The sequence below is a fragment of the Falco cherrug genome, chromosome 1 (assembly GCF_023634085.1).
Source record: "Falco cherrug isolate bFalChe1 chromosome 1, bFalChe1.pri, whole genome shotgun sequence".
Classification (NCBI taxonomy): Eukaryota; Metazoa; Chordata; class Aves; order Falconiformes; family Falconidae; genus Falco; species Falco cherrug.
The window spans coordinates 124764085-124782315 of NC_073697.1; the positions used below are offsets into that span (position 1 = coordinate 124764085).

The 18231-nt window shown below is 40.9% G+C and overlaps 1 protein-coding gene across 1 annotated transcript; it reads left to right on the top strand.

The window, feature by feature from the left end:
* The first annotated feature begins 223 nt into the window (after window positions 1-223).
* On the top strand, window positions 224-17310 carry PRKAR1A (protein kinase cAMP-dependent type I regulatory subunit alpha). The gene is made up of 12 exons (XM_055727773.1): window positions 224-357; window positions 1506-1565; window positions 2491-2669; window positions 8045-8218; window positions 8850-8941; window positions 9154-9215; window positions 9744-9790; window positions 10438-10596; window positions 11271-11331; window positions 11614-11735; window positions 12351-12432; window positions 14825-17310. The coding sequence occupies exons 3-12, from the start codon at window positions 2493-2495 to the stop codon at window positions 14995-14997; spliced, it is 1149 nt and encodes a 382-aa protein (XP_055583748.1). The 5' UTR covers window positions 224-357; window positions 1506-1565; window positions 2491-2492; the 3' UTR covers window positions 14998-17310.
* Window positions 17311-18231: the final 921 nt, after the last annotated feature.

The window sequence follows — 18231 nt, forward strand, 5'->3', positions numbered from 1 at the left end:
CCCAGCAAGGAGGCCTGCCTCGGCCCCGGTCCGCCCGCCGTGGGGCCCGCTCCCCTCAGCGCCCCGGCCACTCTCTCCCCGCCAGCGCCGCGCGCCTTAAAGGCGCCCAGGCGGCCCCGCTCCCAACTCTGCCCGCGGCCCGCTGGAGCAGCGGCGCCCTGCGCTGCCCCTTTAAGGTTACCGTGGCGACGGGTCTAGGTGAGAGCGAGGCGCATTGACGTCACGGCGGGCGGTGATTGGCTGGATCAGTCGGTTTCCGGTGGGAGCTGCTGCCGCCGCTGCTGCTGTCGCGGAGGCCGCGGCCGGGCCGGGACTGGCGGGGGGGCGGTGAGGGCCCGGCGGAGCCGCCCGCAGCAGGTGAGCGGCGCGGCCCGGCCCGACCCGACCCGGCAGCCCCTGATGCGGGCGGTGGCGGGGCGAGGAGGCGAGGCCGGGCTCGAGGGGCGCGGCGCGGGGCGGGAGGCCTGCGGCCTTTGGGGGCGGGGGCTGGCCCCGCTGAGGGGAGCGGCCCGGTGCGGGCAGCTCCCGAGGCTACAGTGGGGGCAGCGTCCCCGTTCCTGCCGTGGCTGGAGGCCCCGGGTCTGTGAGGGAGAGAGGCCGCGCTGCGTTGGGCCCCCGCCGGCTTGTCGGGCCGCGGTGGGGCTGGGCGGGCGTCGCCTCCAGGCGGCCAGTGCTCCAGCAGTCCCCCGGCCCGGCGTGGGGCTGGGGGCTTCGGGAGTGCCCCTACCCCGGCAACGCCGTGGCGTTAATTTCGCCCTGGTGCTGCCGTAGAGCTGCCCGCTGGGCCGTGGCGGCGCCCCCGGGGAGCGGGAGCACCCCCGGCCCTGCGGTGAGGGGCGGGCTGGGCTGGGCCTGGCAGGGCTGCCCCAGGGAGGGCAGGCCGGGCCCGGGCCGTTCGAGCCATCTAAGTGCAGCCGGGCGTTAGGAGGCTCTGGGAAACCTCGGGTTTGTAATATGCAGAAAAAATACCTTGTAGAAATGCTGCAGTTTTCAGTATTTCTTTGGTATTTTCAGCCCTGGCCTTGCTGTTCTCATGACCAACCGTGATCCGTGTCTATCAGCAGCGCAATTCTTTTTCTGTAGTTTGTAATTTGCAGTCTGTCAGGGAGCCACCAAGTTTCTCTGTGGCTGTTAATTAAGACTGACCTTCACTGTGTGAGCTGTCAAAACAAAAGAAGTAACTGGAGAACTTTAAGGCACTCTTTGAATCCATGTGAAGTCCATAATTGGTGTTTGTGCAACACAATACATCTGTCTGTGCATACTTATGCAGGGATGAACTGTGACAAGAATGAAACCTGTTGAAGTGTTAGCAATTTCGTATTAACTCTAGTCCTCCTGTAATCTCTGGTGGCATAATTCAAGGGGCACAGTGTTATATTGCCTATGTTTCTCAATCTGCTGCCTCAGTAGGATAAAACGCGTAATATGACTGCATCATTTGGCTTTTCAGTTGTCACTTCTCAATGTCATTTTGACTGAATCCATTTTTTTCTTTTCAAAAGCTGATCCTGGGATCAACATATCTTCGTATTTATAAGCTGTTGCCACAGTCCCTGTAGCAGGTAACTTTATTTATATTTCCTCAGAAATGCACTGAGAAATTCTTTTCTATTTCTAAAGTTGTCTCAGTGTTAATTGCTTTATGAAAAAAGTTACGTGAAATGTTTTTATATATAAATGTAAAAATAGATTTTAAACTGGTTCTATAACTTGGAGGGGATGACACCTGCTTAAGAATATTTTTCAAATTGTTACAGCTGACACTATAATTTTAAAGTCTGTTGAAAAGTTGGCATCGTAATAGATGTGTTTAAAGATGTACTCTTGATTATTTATAGTTGAAGAAATATTTTTGGGACTGCAGTGTATCCACAGAGATAGTTACGAAATATGGACCAGTTTAAAATGGAGGGTAGCTTTTTAGAAGTAATGCCCCTAATTCCATAACTTCTGTTAGTGGATTCTGCCTTGGCATTTGGCAGACTGGCTTTGGTTTCAACCTTAATGTGTTTCACTTCCTAGTACTTTTCATACTGGCCTCTCAGATTCCCAGCTTCCACCCATGTGTCTCCTGCTCGTCATCTCCGTGACCCTGTACAGCTCTGTGAAGTGAGCCTCCAGTCCTATGGAATACTAGGCTTAATCAGCATAAAGTTTAGGTGGAAGCTTCCCTGACTCTGAGTGCTTGTAGAGCTTGAGTTATTGAAGATTTTCCAGCTCGATCAAATGCTTTTCCTTTTGTGCCTGTGGCTAAAGAGCACCTAGATTTTTTATTTCTCTCCAGGTGCTAAGTAAGTTCATAGCTTTTTCTTTCACGGTTTATTTTAGTTACTAGTTTTACCAATAAAGGTAGTTTTATGCTGTGGTATCAGTAAGATTGTAATGCAGTGTAACTTTCTTTCAGGCAGCATAGCATGTCTGACTGTATCGGGCTGCAGCATCTTTGTTTCTGCTAGTTATTTAACCTTCTCTTTCTTTTATCTTCAGCAATGGCAGCTTCTAGCAGCAGCAGCAGCGAGGAGGAGCGTAGTCTTCGGGAATGTGAACTTTATGTCCAAAAACATAACATCCAGCAACTTCTGAAGGATTGCATTGTACAGTTGTGCACAGTGAGACCTGAAAGACCCATGGGATTCCTCAGAGAGTACTTTGAGAGACTGGAGAAGGTAAAAATACATAGCGGGGGGGAAGGAGGGTGGAACAACCTAAATTTGCATCATCTTCTTGTGATTTAGAGATGGAGCTTTGGATTTGTCTGGTGTTCATATTGGCCATTTGAAATTGGAGCTGATGCTTTTGGAAAACAAATCATATTTTCCAGTAGTTTATGCCAGTTGAGCACGGTGTAAAAGCACCTCTGTCATAGCAAAGCACATAGGGCAGAACGTAAGCTGACAAGGAGACTTACCCAGCTGGGATGCAGATGTAATCCCAGTCTAATGCTTGCTCATGAAAGCTAGTAGGTGGCACACACGATTGTGTCTGTAGTTAGATAACTGTGGTGTTTGACCTTGGTTAGACACAGACATTAGGTGTCTGATTTCTTATATTGAGACAAATGGTTTACGATAATGTGGGTACAGCACAGAAACTCCTTCTGTTAGTTTCTGTTAGGTTAGTGGTAGTTGGGCAGGCCTAGCTGAGGACAAATGGAAGTATTTGCATTCCAGATCTCTAGGAGAGCAAGCCTGTTTCTGCCTTCTCTTGGGAGTTCGGTGTTGGTGTTTTGCTTTGTTGTTCCTCTTGTCCTCAAGGTCTCTTTGGTGTTCTTGTTGTTGTTGGAAGCATTCTGGAATCTTGGGAATGGAAAGCATTTTGTCATCTTGGTGCTCATGCTTGAAACGGTGATTTTGCATTCTTTTGAACTGTTCATTTTATATATTGATGCTTAAGCAGATAGGAACGGAAGCTGCTATGAAAATGGAAGGTTTTAAAGGCTAATGCAGGGAAAGGTTAGATACAATGACTATTCAGAATACACAATTAGTAAATAATGTAGCTGTGACCTCATACACAGTCAGTTGCAGGTGCTCCTTTCAGTAGTTGTTGTATATGGGAGTTATGTCTTTTTAATTTTTTTTTTATTCTAGCTAGTTACTAATTGCTAATGTAAAGCAGAAAGAAATGAACACTACAGGTTATCAATATGCATAGTGCAAATTGTCTTTTAATGGAAGTGTTCAAGGTAGATATTAGAAAATGACCACATGGTGCAAACTAACCTGTAACTCCATGTATTTGAAGAACATTTTGCTTATTAAATGAACAAGAACTCCAAGAACTCTGCAATATGCCTGACTTGCTTTTTTTTTTTGGTGTAGATGCATCTTGAGTACATTCTCTTTCAGAGAGAATACCAGCAGCAAACCAGGTAGTAAGCAGGTTCTTAAAAATTCATTGTGCCTCCTTCCCCACCTTGGATTCTCAAGTTTCTAAGTACTGATAGATTGGTAATTGGTAAAACATTGCCACAAGTGTTGATATGCAAAACTTTACAAAGTAAACTGCATTAGCGCACTTAGAATAAATTGTAAACCAATCCATACATAGGGATATAAAATAGGAATATTTCGATGCTTTTGTAGTGAACTTACAGTCAACATGCATTATTTAAAAGTAAAGGGAACTGTTGGCTTTTAGCAAGACAAGTCTAGCTCTGAACTTAATCACATGTATTCTGGAGTTGAATAACTTGATTTTATTCTGGTGCAAGTAGGCTGTCTTAAGTATTTGGTCAGCCTACAAGGAAGCTGAAAATAAAACTGGTTAAGTAATGTTTCTTCCCCCTTAAATTACTCTTATTAGAGTTTTGGTCAGGGTCTCTTATGAGTTGTGTTGGTATGGGTTATACGTGCCCACCAGCACGGCGATAGCTACAGGTGAAACTGTAGTATTTTTCTTCTTGCCTTCTTGAATTTAAAAATTGCTACAGCTTTCTCTTAAGTCAAGTCTCACTGTTCAGTCTAATGGATTGGTCTTAGTTTAGCCAGGTAATGTGGTACCTTAATAGCTATCAAGTAACAGCAGTGAACATCCTGTACTATGTTAGCCAACTCCTCTGACATCTGTGTCTGGAAAGCACAAATGTGAAGCACTATTATTAACCAGCTCTAACGTGGTAGTTAGCTCTGGGAGAGGAAAAATAGGTGAAACAAAATCTGCTTCACCTTCCAGAAGTAATGTCTGTTACATCTTCAATAAAGCAGGGTAACTTTTCAATATACTTTTATAAATGTATTCATCTGTTAGACTGGCTGAAATTGAGGTTGAGATACAGTATTTTTTTTAAGATTGAATTTTGAAGGAACACCATTTAAAACTGAAGCAAGGTTGCTATTTTCTCTGTGGTTATCCTGACAGTCATCTCTCCCACAGCACGCAAACACAGAGCTGATTCACTGTCATGTTATTAAAATACATTGAAGACATTTTAACATGCTTTTGAATTTATGTTCAGAAACATTAAAATTACTGCCTCTGAGATTGCTGTAGCTACTGTAGGAATTCAGATATCCTCTTCTGGGTTATGAAAGCTGTTTCATGCATCTAATTACTACACATTGATTGTATAAATGTTTTTATTTTATCTGTTTGTGGTGTACTAAAGCCTCTATTCTTTTTGCTGTGCAAACGTGTCTGGTAACAGCAATGCATACTAAAAGCTAATGGCTATGCTTGGCTGTGTAGGTAGTCTGAGCTATGGAAACGTAATGTAGAGATCGTTATTACAGTCTGCCAGATGGATATTGGTCGTGGCTGTCCACTGAAATAAGTGCATGTTTGAAATATTGTGTGTAATGCAGTTATGTGCATCTTAGGCTTTACAGAAAGCTGGAATTACAAAGCGCAATTGACACCCAGTCACTGTACTTATTCCCTGCCACCTGCCCTGCCTCTGTACATACATACCTGAATATTTTCCCGTTTTCCTAAGTGTTTCTTTTGCAAAACATGGAAGTTAAGGATGATAAACTGTGCAGTTGTGACTTTATTTTATTGCGGGGCTTTTAACACTTTTTTTTTTTTAGCTTCTGAGTGTTTGGGATTTAAGTGTGTGGAGAGCTGATATAAATTAAATACTAATTAGCCAGAAGTTGAGACTGTTTCTGGTGTGATGATAATTACCAGGTGTCATGCTGTACAGTGTAAAACATAATTCTGAAATTGCGAAGGTCATCCTCAGTAGCTGGTAGACTTCAATATGAGTATGTGAAGTCTTATCACTTTAAATTATTACAAGTAAGAAACGTTAAGTTAACTTAACAATTTTTTACTTGTCAGGAGAAATGAGATTTTACAGTTAATGGTCACTGACACTGAAAACTTCAAACTGCTTCATCAACAGAAAGACCAGGCTCAACACTCGGATGTAATAAACAGGCTAACTTTATTACTAAACCTTCTTAAAATCCTGGTAATGGTTATACTGATCCATACAGAGTAAAATGAATGCCTTTGTTCATTCTCTGTTAATTTGAGGAGCCTCTAAACCTGAACAAATATATTTTCTCAGTCATAAGTAATGGCTAAATTCTAAGGTAACAGAGTAACAACTGCCACTCTTCCTTCAGGTCCTAGTGCAATTTTTCTCTGATCTGGTGGGGGAGTAATGTGGTTTAATATCAGGAATTGTAAAAGGTGTATTTTAAAAAGATGAACACATGAAAAGCTACTGCTGTGAAAACAATGAGATTTTAGCATGTCACTGCGTGGCACAGTGTTGTCTTGCAAGGTGTAATGGGATACATGGAGATTTGTCTCATTCAGGGATAATCTTCCTCTTGCTGTGTGTGTATGTAGGCTATTTAGAATAGCTGGTATATTTTAAATTAATGTGTTATCTTGCCCACCTGTAACTTGTTTATATGTCCATACCCTATCTTAACATACTTCTTTTTAATATAGTAATATTAAATCTCAAATCAGGCAGAAGTTTCCAGTTGTTTTTTTTTTTCTGTTAGTGCAGTTTTATTGTTCCTTGAGTGGACCATTACCCTGATGAGTCTTTTGCTGAACAGTGTTTTGATACACAGCTCCCTTGGTAAATGCTGCTGAAGCGCTTCTAGCTGTGAAAGTTACAGGATCTCAATATTTTATGTGATACTGGGGAAAAAATACAGCAGCTGGTGTTCACTTACTTAAAAAGTGTCAAGGCTTTTTTATGGGTGAAATACTTTGTATGTGAACAAACAATATGTTTCTGTGGTTGGTGGTGCTGCCCACTTAGTAGAGAGGCAGTTTAAACCGAACACTTACTACTGGTCAAACTATTTTTAACTTCATCTCAGTTGAGACTTGTTTCTCTAAAATCAGAGGATGGAAACAAGGTTTTAAATATGTTTTGCTCCCATCATTTTGAAATGTAGCACTATTTTTATCAATGGGCAAAAAGCAGGAAGTGGAATGTAATTTGATGGATCAGTGCTTGCTCTTTGGCTATCTGAGAGGTGTAAAATGTAAACTCGCTGTAATGGTTATCTGATGTCCCTTTCCTCAAAGTGGTGGTGTTATACATAGCCTCTGTGCACCTCCGGAGCGGAGCATGGCAGCCAAGCAACAAGCTGCCCAGCTGAGCAGGGGACAGTTTGATCAAGGACACTGGGTCAAACCCAGCTTTTAAAAGTGCCGGGAGCTGTCAGAGAACAGATGACTCCTTGTGCTTTTAAGGCATGTCCCAAACCCCTGTTTCCTTAATGCTGGGAAAGTAATTTGAGCTGTTATGATGCAAATGCTTTGGCTCCAAGGTTGGCTTTTTTGTTTTGTTTTTAGTCTGATTTTAGTTGATTAAGGTGAATCTTCTAGTACATAGAAGAATCAAATTTTGTGTGTCAAGTTAGACTTCACTTTATTGTGAGTATGCTAGTCTTCTACAAAATCACTACAACACAGTGCAGCAGGTAGCTGAGGGAAATAAGGAAAATGTGTGACGTCATGCAAAGATCCGGGGTTTGCAGAAAAAACCCTACCGTTTGGCCTCTAGCATCCTCCCTCCAGCTCTTTTGTAAGCAGCGTTCATATTTCTTTCTCCTAAAATAACTGTTGGTTATTGAGTATCAAGTTGGTCCATGACTTGACCTTGTTTCAAAAGCTTCTCATGTAACATGGATTTCTGAGGAATTGCTCTTCTGTCTTTCAAATCAAAAAAGGCTTAACACCTCCCAGCTGAGGGAAAGAACTGCTGGGTTTACAGTTGGGAAGACTGTACAAAAAAACTTTACAATTTGCAGAACGTCCTCATTGCCTGTGGATTACAGTAGTGGAAAGTAGAATCGACTTGTTTATACTACTTAATTTATGAAACTATTAGCGTAACTTATTAAAAATAAACACCATTGTGATATGAATGTTGTGAATGGCCTATCTGCCATCTATTTTGAAAGGCCTTTGATCTTGGTTGCTGTAGTCTCCTGTTGGCCTTAATGTGGGAGCAGTAGTATGCAGGAAGCTCCCTTGCATTGGCAGGCCGAATTGGAATGTGATATATAACGACTTTTTTCTTCACTGGATTATGTGATGCAGACATGTCTCCCTTCCTGTTTAGGAGGAAACAAAACAGTTGTTGAATCAACAGAAGTCTGGTTCTCGCTCAGACTCGCGGGAGGATGAAATCTCTCCCCCTCCTCCTATGAACCCTGTGGTTAAGGGTCGAAGAAGGCGCGGGGCCATCAGTGCAGAAGTCTATACAGAAGAGGATGCTGCATCTTATGTTAGAAAGGTGCTTTGACTTCTAAATGTTGCTAAAAATTGCATCTACAATCCAAGAGTTTGTCTAAGACCACCTTTTAGCCAGTGTATTGGGTAACACTAAGCTCCTGTAGCCTGTTAAGTCTTGTGATAACTAAAAAGCAGACCTCTGTGTACAGCTGTTTAATTGGAGGTTAGAATAAACTGTCATGCAATTAAACCATTTATGCATAACTTGGATCTGTTCCTTTTGAAGTAATATATATATTTAGATGCACATATTTATATATTATATATATAAACAAAGTGTTTCCAGTTATTTGACAGCTGCAACAACATTACGTTTAGCCTAATGGCAGAGCAGACTTGCTGCTATTCATAGCAAAATGGAAGTTGAACAGATACATGTACTCTTGCAAGAAACCCTGAAAAACTTAGCATTGAAGGATGCTTTTACAGTTGCATGAAGTAATACAGGATTTTATTTACCTTCTGCAAAAACTGGCTGTAAACACTGACTATATTTGGTTTTAGATCTGTAGTCCTTGAAAGAAACTGCAAAAACTCAGCCAGTGTTTTGTAGCAATTTAAATAATCTGTTTACCCTGGGGAGTGCAGATTTTTTTTAAATTAATCAGTTACTTTTTCTGTTTATATCCTAGGTTATTCCAAAAGATTATAAGACTATGGCTGCTTTGGCAAAAGCTATTGAGAAGAATGTGCTGTTTGCCCATCTTGATGATAATGAAAGAAGGTAGGAGCAAATCTTTGTAGTCTTCCTTGAAGGGCAGGCTTCAGAAGAGCTAAATGTGTCATAACGTACAAAGCTGCACAGCCACTTTATAATAGTGTAACCATACAGAGGCTATAGGAAGAGTATTGAGAGGTTGGAGGTACAGATGTATGAATGCATGCGTGCCTGGCAGTTCTCCAGCACTTGTCTAATGTTGGTATCCTTTTCTTCAGTGACATCTTTGATGCAATGTTCCCTGTCACTTACATCGCAGGAGAGACTGTCATACAGCAAGGCAAGTGACAGTTGTTTACATTGGTGAATAAGTGCCCTAGTGCTGCTGTTAGGTTTTGGGTGGTTAGTTGTTTGTTTGGTTGGTTTTTAATAAAAACACTGTCTGCATACAGTAACCCTTTCTTGTTATGTTACCTGAAGCACAGCTCATACTAAAGGGAGGAGTGGAGCAGTTTCAGGAAGATGTGGTTTCATTACATATGTTATCTATTGTAAAGATTGTCATTTGATGGCTCTGTAGAACACGTTTTATCAGTTTATGGATCTGGTATGCCTTTCCAGTAATACTGGCAATGCTGCTGATCTCCCACATACCAGTAGGTGTCCTCTTTCACAGGACTAAGATGAGTGCAAAATTGGCAAAATGTGAAATTTCATCCTGCAAGCTGTGCAAAAATTGGTTGCTGTCAACCTTATTAGATTCTAAACATCAAAGTTGTCAGAGGTGCCATTTCTGTGAAATGTGAATGTTTGCATAGCTTTACTTTTTTTTTTTAATGTGTATTCAATATTTTCTTGTCGTCTTTAGGTGATGAAGGTGATAACTTCTATGTTGTTGATCAAGGAGAAATGGATGTAAGCATTATTGGTCGTTTATTAATGATATTTTTGTTCCTAGTAGAAGAAGTAGGCTTCTTCTACAGGTCCTTCCTTTAGCAACTGTTCTCATAATAAATTCTTACTTGTAAAAGCTTATTTTGTTCCCTTAACAGCTCAATCTGGCTGTTCATACTGAGTTGTGTGGCTTTCAAAATGAACGATTTGGCCACCAACACAATATTAATGCATTACAAGAGCAGGGTGGAGTCTAGTTGTGGTGTGGGACAGGCGTTAAGAATGAACAGGCTTTTTATTTTCCAGTCCAACTCATCTGTAACTTTCTCTGACAGAGACTTTGTTGATATTTTATTTCTTATCACAGGATCTCAGGAGTCTGTGTGTAGTCTCTGTGCATGTGATGTAGAAGAGAGTCCCTTTGTTGATGAAAGTAAAAAATTGTGGCTGGGACTGGGGTTGGCTGTGGAATGTTGATGAGCCTGGAATGGTCAACTCTGGCTGTACAGATGTGAGAATTTCCCTTTATTAGAAAGGAAATGTTTTCTAATAGCATTTTAGAATGCTATTCTAGGCATTCTATAAAGGGCAGCAGGAGCTTCATGTTGTCTTTGACCAGCTCGCGAGACACCGTGGGCCTTGGCTTACCACAGTGCGCTGCCTTTCAGGTTTATGTGAACAGCGAGTGGGCAACCAGCGTTGGTGAGGGTGGAAGCTTTGGAGAACTTGCCCTTATCTATGGAACTCCCCGTGCTGCAACTGTCAAAGCGAAGACGAATGTGAAGTTGTGGGGCATTGATAGAGATAGCTATAGAAGGATCCTGATGGCAAGTATTTTTCCAGCTGGTGTGTGGCTTATGTCATTGACTCAAGTAGCTGTGTGCATAGTCTGGAATCGGGCTTTTGGTTTTACTATTCACTCAACTTATACTGGTCATCTGACCTTTTATCTGTGCTGGTCCTTTCCTGGAGTTGGTTATTCGAAATCCTGCCGTCTCTTTTGTAATCAGAAAACTGATCACTCAGCATATGTCTGTCAGGCGTGGGGCAAGGAGGAGTCTTGCATTAGTGAACAAAACAATACCAATGCAGTATTAAACGACTAAAAAATGTAATAGCTGCTGGTTAACAAGCCAGATGTTTTGATTCTATTCTGTATTTAGCTTGCTATTTGTAAGTGGTGTGTGTGCGCAGCAGTTGTAACTAAGTTGAGCAGGTGTTGTGAGTTTTGGTAAGGTTATACAGTTAGAATGCATTTAAGAGTGTTTATTGCAGCCTTAATGTTTAAGTACTTTATGAAGGTTGCTCAGCTCTGAAATATTACTGAAATAAATTTGAAAACAATCTTGTGAGTTTGGGGTCTGTGAGACAGGATGCAGTATGTCTGGTTGAAATTTTTTATCTTGAGTTTTAATTGAAGCCTCATGTAAAATATGAAGTAGAAAGAAAACTTACTTCGTGTGCTTGGGGTGGAGTGACTTTTTTTTTTTTTCTTTTGTAGGGCAGTACTCTGAGAAAGAGAAAGATGTACGAGGAATTCCTTAGTAAAGTATCTATATTGGGTAAGTGAGAAGACTTCTGTTGCAAAGTGGAATAAATTGCCATATTGTCATAAGGCTGTTACCCAGCATTATTATGATAACAGGCTATTGTGGAAATCTGTTAAAACTGACTGCAAAGTGTGTGCAGCTTTTCTGCATCATTCCAAAATAATTCTAATTCAAGTCTTGATACCTGATGCACAGGTGTAGCCAGAAATAGGTTGACCTCTGTGTAAAGAGAGATCAAAAAGTATAATTTGTGTCTTGAAAAGATACTCCGTTAATGAACTTCTAAATCTGTAGAATCTCTGGACAAGTGGGAGCGTCTCACTGTAGCTGATGCATTGGAACCAGTACAGTTTGAGGATGGGCAGAAGATTGTGGTCCAGGGAGAGCCAGGAGATGAATTCTTCATTATCTTGGAGGTAAGTAAAGTAAAAAATAAAAGCCTAGAACTTTTTCTTTTTAACATGGTTTATTCTGTCCCTAAATAGGCACTTGGAAAAAATCAATATGTAAGAATATACTTGTGGAGAATTCCTAAAGAAATATAATCTTGCCGGACATGCAGAAGCTTATATTTGGTTTGCTATTTTTACAAATGGTACTTCCTGGAAGAAAGTAACAAGTTTTTGGCTGAAACAGTTTATCTTTTTCAGAAGAGACTTGTTCTAGATAGTAACGTCTTGCTAGTGGTAATCATTGTTTCTTGTCTGGTTTTTTTTTTTTTTTTTTTTTGAGTGCATTTGGTCTTTCTCCCACCCCCTAGTTATACTGTAATATTCTCACTGTTATGAGGAAAAGCAGGAAGAGGTCAGTGCTGCGGATGTGCAGATACCCCAGACATTTTCTGCTTAGAGAGGAGGGAGGACCAGCTGTTTTTATAGGGCAGTCTGCTGAGCTATGCAAGGACTGTGCAGCAGTTTTTAGACTGAGACATCATAACAGTTATTTGTGCAAAGCAGCTGAATCTGTGTGGAATTCAATGTTGCAAGTGATGCTGGAAATTCCAATTGTTTAATTGCTGTGATTTATTAAAGGGCACAGCTGCAGTGTTACAGCGTCGATCAGAAAATGAGGAATTCGTTGAAGTGGGCAGACTGGCACCTTCTGATTATTTTGGTGAGTTACGTACTGATGGTGACATACACCACTGTCACCATTTTACCTGTGCTGTGTAGGTGACTGTTGTGAATGATAGTGATGAGGTGGATTTGCTTAATTACTGTTTTGGCTAACTCTTGTGGCTTCATTCAATGTCAGGTGAGTATCAGAGTCGCTTGGCATGCAGGTGTGCATGTGTATCACAGAAATGTGATTGTTCTAGAATACTTTAATTTAGAAGGGGCCTGGTGGTGGTTTGGTCTAACTTCCCTACCCTGAGTAGAGCTAACTTTGAAATTGCGTCATATTGCTCAGGGCTGTGTCCAGCTGAGTCTCTTGGTCTCCAGGGATGGGGATCCCGCAACCTCTCTGGGCAATTTCTTTCACTGTTTAACTCATGTTGTGAAGAATTTTCTTCGTGCCTGACAAGAATTTCCTGTTCTGCAACTTGTTGCTTTCTCTCTGCCTTTCACAGTGCAGAGAGCAGCCTAGTTTTGCCTTTATAATAACTCATTACGCAGCGAAGACAGCCTTAAGATTCCCTCCTTAGCTGCCTTTTCTCCAGGTCAGACTAATGCAGTTCTTTCAGCATCTCTGTACACCCAGTGTGCAGTCCCCTGACCATCTGGGTGGCACTGCTGGACTTGCTGTGCTTTGTCAGCATCTGGTACCGGGGACCCCAAAGCTGTGTGGTGCTCTGGACGTTGTCTCCCAAGTGCAGATCAGGGTCTTTTCTCCTGTTGAAGGTGTTCTAACTCAGCTAAAAGTTACATACCATGTAAATTGCTTTGGGTTGAAAAAACCTTACATATGTTGGCAAAGAAAAAGGCTGAGATCCTGTGATAAGTACTTGCTTGTGAAGACTTTGGAATAATCTTCACATGGAACTAGTCTCTTGTCTAGTGCATGTTGATTTATTTTGGATCACAGATAAGGACTGGATATGTATGCTTACAGAGCATTCTTGGAGTATAATGTAACAGTATGTAACAAGATACTCCTTGTGGCCTTATTTGGGTTCAGAAGAAAAGTGGCTTGCAGCTCAACCTGTTCAGAACCTGTTGTTTAAGGTGTAATAATACTTCCCTCACTAAGAAAAAGAAAGAAAACCCAGCTGCAAACCAGAACCTCTAACTCTTTTCTCATGTTTAAGGTAGGTCCTCTCTCCTTACTTCTTATTACTCCTTCTAAGCAGTCCTCTTGCTGAAGGGTTCTGGTTGTTCAGTTTTTCAGCTTTGTAGATGATGTAATCAACAAATACTCTGTTGCAAAGGTCTGAAGTGGGATGTACTCAAGAGTGTGTTAGTAGTACTGGATCTGACCAAAGGTCAGCTTAGGTCAGTATTTAGTACTGGATTTTTGTTTGGTGAATGTCATTTCAGTCTTTTCTAACATTTCCCTTCATGTGTACTCTGGAGTTTTCCACTCTCAAACTAAAAGTTATCTCTACCGTTGTGTTCAGGTGCTGCAGACCTGTCCTCCAGGGGTTGAACTCTCCCTTAGAACCTACTTATTCTTTTGCAAGCCTGTGTTTTGTAGGTTAGTGAGTTCAGGAGTTTTAATTGGGCACAGAGGAAAAGTTTTTCTCATTGCTTTTGAACATCCCTTCTGATAATGCAGGCAAATCTATTCTCTGAGGAGCACCAAGTTCTTTCCTCAGTCCCAAACATGGGTGTAACCAGCCCAACTGCTTAAAAACAAACAAATCCAAAAGTTGGTGGTTGATGCTGTGATTTTTCGTGCTTGTTCCTAGGGATGTTAGGCGTAGCTGTTATCACCAGTGGAAGCAGGGGCTTGTTGAAAGCTATTTCCAAATATGTTGTTTAGCAGTTGTGACAGGTATTTGAAACAAAGCTTTTGGCATGTTTGTGCATAACTTACGAAACGGGAATCCGATGGGACTTCAAGATACTAATCTTCCACAGTCCCATAGCAAAGTCAAACTCTTGATTCTGGCTAGCTATGGGGCAAAAGCTCCTGTCTCGTGCATTAACGTTTTTACTTCAATACCGTCGTTGTCTTGTCCTGAATTTCCTAGAAATATCAGAATTGAACAGTAGCTTACCTTACATATTAAAAATAACTATTTGTTGACTAGAAAAATTACATGTTTAATTGAAACATGACCATTTCTCATGGAACCAATAGTCGAAATTCTTTAGGCCTTTTTCAGAGAGACTTGAATGTGGACAGGCTTTTTAATTAGGAAAATCAAGTAGTTTTGTTTTTTTTTTTTTTTAAACTGCCTTCACAGTTGCTTCTAGTGTAACTACGTAGATACTTGTTCTGATCAGTGTTAAAACCTGAATTACCTTTGGTTCCTGTAGCAGTTTGAAATAGAGCAGGGTGATTTCTTTGGCTTTCTTGCACGTTGATTTTTAACACTGTTCATGCTTTCCTGTTGCCCTAGGTGAAATAGCTCTGTTGATGAACCGTCCCCGTGCTGCCACAGTTGTTGCTCGTGGCCTGTTGAAATGTGTAAAGCTCGATCGACCCCGATTTGAACGTGTCCTGGGTCCGTGCTCGGATATTCTCAAGCGAAACATCCAGCAGTACAACAGTTTTGTATCGCTGTCTGTCTGAAACCTTCCTCCCTATCCACACCATGCTTCACGAATGCAGACTGCTTTATTACCCTTGTGCAGAGCCACATTGCCACTGGCATTTGCAGCTTCCTGTCTGTTTAAAAAAAAAAATTGCTTATCATGGCACTATTTTTAATTTTAGAGCATATTAGTTCTGTGCTCTCTGTCCCTTTTAATTTAATAGAAAAAGTTCTATGGAGGTGTTTGCTCTTACGGCTTCTCTCTGTGCAACAATGTCCAACTCGGGCAAATGCAGCCTTGCGTCAGCGAGGGAGAGATCTCCTGGCGCCATGCCAGTTGCCATAGAGTAAGGAGGTGATGGGGGAGTGGGTGGAAATGCTTTTAAAGGTGTTACTCAAATTGTTGGACAGATTTTAAGGCTGTGGTCATAATCTGCTGTATTTCTCTTGAAATGAGAACTGCCCTTGTAATGGCGCTTCTTGAGGCTTGGGGTTTTCTTTTTTTTCTTTTCTTTTTTTAAAAATTTTCTGGGTACTGTAATCCTGGGTTCAATCATGAGGCATCAGCTGCTAAGAAAGCCACAGTTGGAATTTAACAGTATAATTGTTCCTGTTGTCTGCTGGTTTAAGATTGCTTAGTTACGTTTTTGTCAAGTGTAAATCAAAGCTTTTAAGGTTTATAGTTCTGGTGAACTACTGCAGATGTTACTTAATTTGCTGACTTGCCGCAACTGATTTTTTTTCTTGTTCTTTCTTCAGCGATAGATATACCATTTAAAACTCTTCCTGTTCAAAGTGGCAAGAACCAAATGTTACATTAAATGCCTAACTTTGGTGTAAGAATGGTGCAGCTGTCCAGCTGTTAGTAATGTTCAAGTACTTAGATTGGTGTAGAAATTGGAAGCAAACATTTTACTTTCCCTGTGACTCTTGCTTGCTTTGTATTACTCAGCTGACTTTTTAAAGAAATGATCATCAGTTCAGGTGACCCTTTGTTACCAGGGAAAATAAATGTTGAGTATTTATGGCCAGCATCAGTTGCAGGTGGCAAGATTGCTGGTCTATACAGATGCCATTATTCTTGGTAGAGAATGAGGCAGAAAAAGTGAATGTTTTAACTTTCTTGCAACACTCAGTTATTTTAAGTTTTAAATCAGTTAATCCATAATTTTTAAAATGGTTAATTATAAATCTAGTTTGAATACAAAAGGTGCATTCTCTTTCCTTGCCAATGGAATTTACATGACACGTATTTCATACTCATTCTTTTTTCCAAGTTCAGTATGTTGCGGAGTCTTAAATGTATTTCAGTATTTACCAGCTTTGTGTTACATTATTCTGTGCGCACCAGTACTTCCCAGAAGTTTTTTCTGAATTCCACGGTTCAATAATGGTAGGCAATTTTTAAGGTTTCCTTTAAACTGTAATTTATATAAAAGTAGTGTAGGTTTGTATTTGGGAGTGACAGCAAGCAGTTTTGCATTTGTTGTGCAACTACTTCTAACGATGGAGCCCTCGTTTTATTTCCCTTCTGAATCGATAGGGATTCAAATTCAACAGACTTTCTCCCAGGCCCGTAGATAATGAGGAAGAGCCTGCTGATTGATGCAAAATAATAGTGAGGGTATCAAGCCTTTACAAAAGGTTTCAGGGTATTTCTGAACCTGAACTCCCAATAATGGGATTTAAATGCTTGCAGTTTGAGTTCTTTTTTCAGAAGATGTTGAGTAGAGGATTTCTGCCAGAGTCCTTAAGGAGTAAACAAATGCTACCTTTTCTGGTTTCTTGGTCTTTTTTTTTTTTTTTTTTTGTAAAACTATTTTCTTCAGTTGACTATCCAGGTTTTTTCTTCATATGTATTCTTTGTGTTACTTTAAAGCACCAAAAACTGTGTAAACTAGTTAGAGCTCCACAAAAAAAATGCACATTTTTTTTATATAAGGCTTTCTAATCCAGTTTCACTACCGCATCTTTTTAGCTTGCTGTTTACTCCCTTTTGTAGTTTTACCTACAAGATTTTAAGATAAATCAGCTAAGTCTGAGTTAAATATTAATCACAGTTATAGCTTTACCTTTGTGTGCAATTTAAATATGTTTGAAACCACAATTGGCATAGTTTTGCCTTAGCTAACATTCAGGGCTTTAGAAGTAATTTTTTGCTAGTCCGCCTTTAGCGAATTTATGAAGTCTATTGCCCTAGAAAGCTATAGTCAACCAGAGGACCATTTTTGTATTGTTACCTGACTATATAAGTCTGATTTACTGTATGTGCTAATATATTATATTCCTTTTGTTATAGATTGTCCTAATGGCAGGTAAAGCAATAAAATGATTTAAATTCTTAAATGCAATCAGTCTCTTTTTTTTCCCCTCCCATCCTTATATTGTATTTTCCTTTGGCCTCAGGGCATACATTATTAATGAGGTGGTAGAAACTAAGAAGCTTAATGGATTAGCTTTGTGTTAACTCCGGAGGCTTGTGTTCAGGTCCTAGCGTACAGTGCAACTGCACCTTCCCCTCGAGCCTGCTGGAGAGCGTGGTCTCCGTGAGCCAGCCTGTGCCTGTGCCCCAGGAACTCCAGGCGAGTTCTGGCATCGTACACATGACTGCTTTTGCAGTAAAGGTACCTGCGTCTTTTCCGAGTCTCTCTTAGCAACTTGCGCTGCTTTGATCTCCTGCTAAGGTTGTCAATTCCCAGCCTGATCACTGTTACCGGGGCTCATAAGCTTCTGTAAGGTGTCTGTTCCCATCTATGCATACCCTTAATGAAAGTTTTGAACGTATCATGAATGAGTTCTGGTGGACAGACAGTGAGAAATAGAAAAGAGGGATTTTCATACTCGATGAAGTAAGAAAAAAAAGTTGAAGAGTGATGACCTGAAGCAGCTCAGACTGGACATTTTACATACAGCTATGAGAAAGCTAATACCCAACTTTGAAGATATGTTAAAAAATTACCATGTGAAAGAGAATAAAAATAAGAGGCAACCTTGCAACCCCAGTTAGTGTACTAGCTATTTAAGTATCTGTGGGTTTCTTTCCTTCATCCTGCCCTCCCTTTCCCCCATCCCCTTGGGAAAAAAAAAAAAGGCTGAGAGCAAGTTCTTATTATTGAAAGTGAAAATGTAAACCTTCCAACCTTATAACTTTTTACCATTTATCTTCTGTTGCCATGTTCTTCCTGTTCAAGCAGCCAGCCAGCAGTCACCATTCCATGAGACTGATCAAATTAATTTTGGACTTGTCATGTGTGGTAAGCCCGTAAAACATC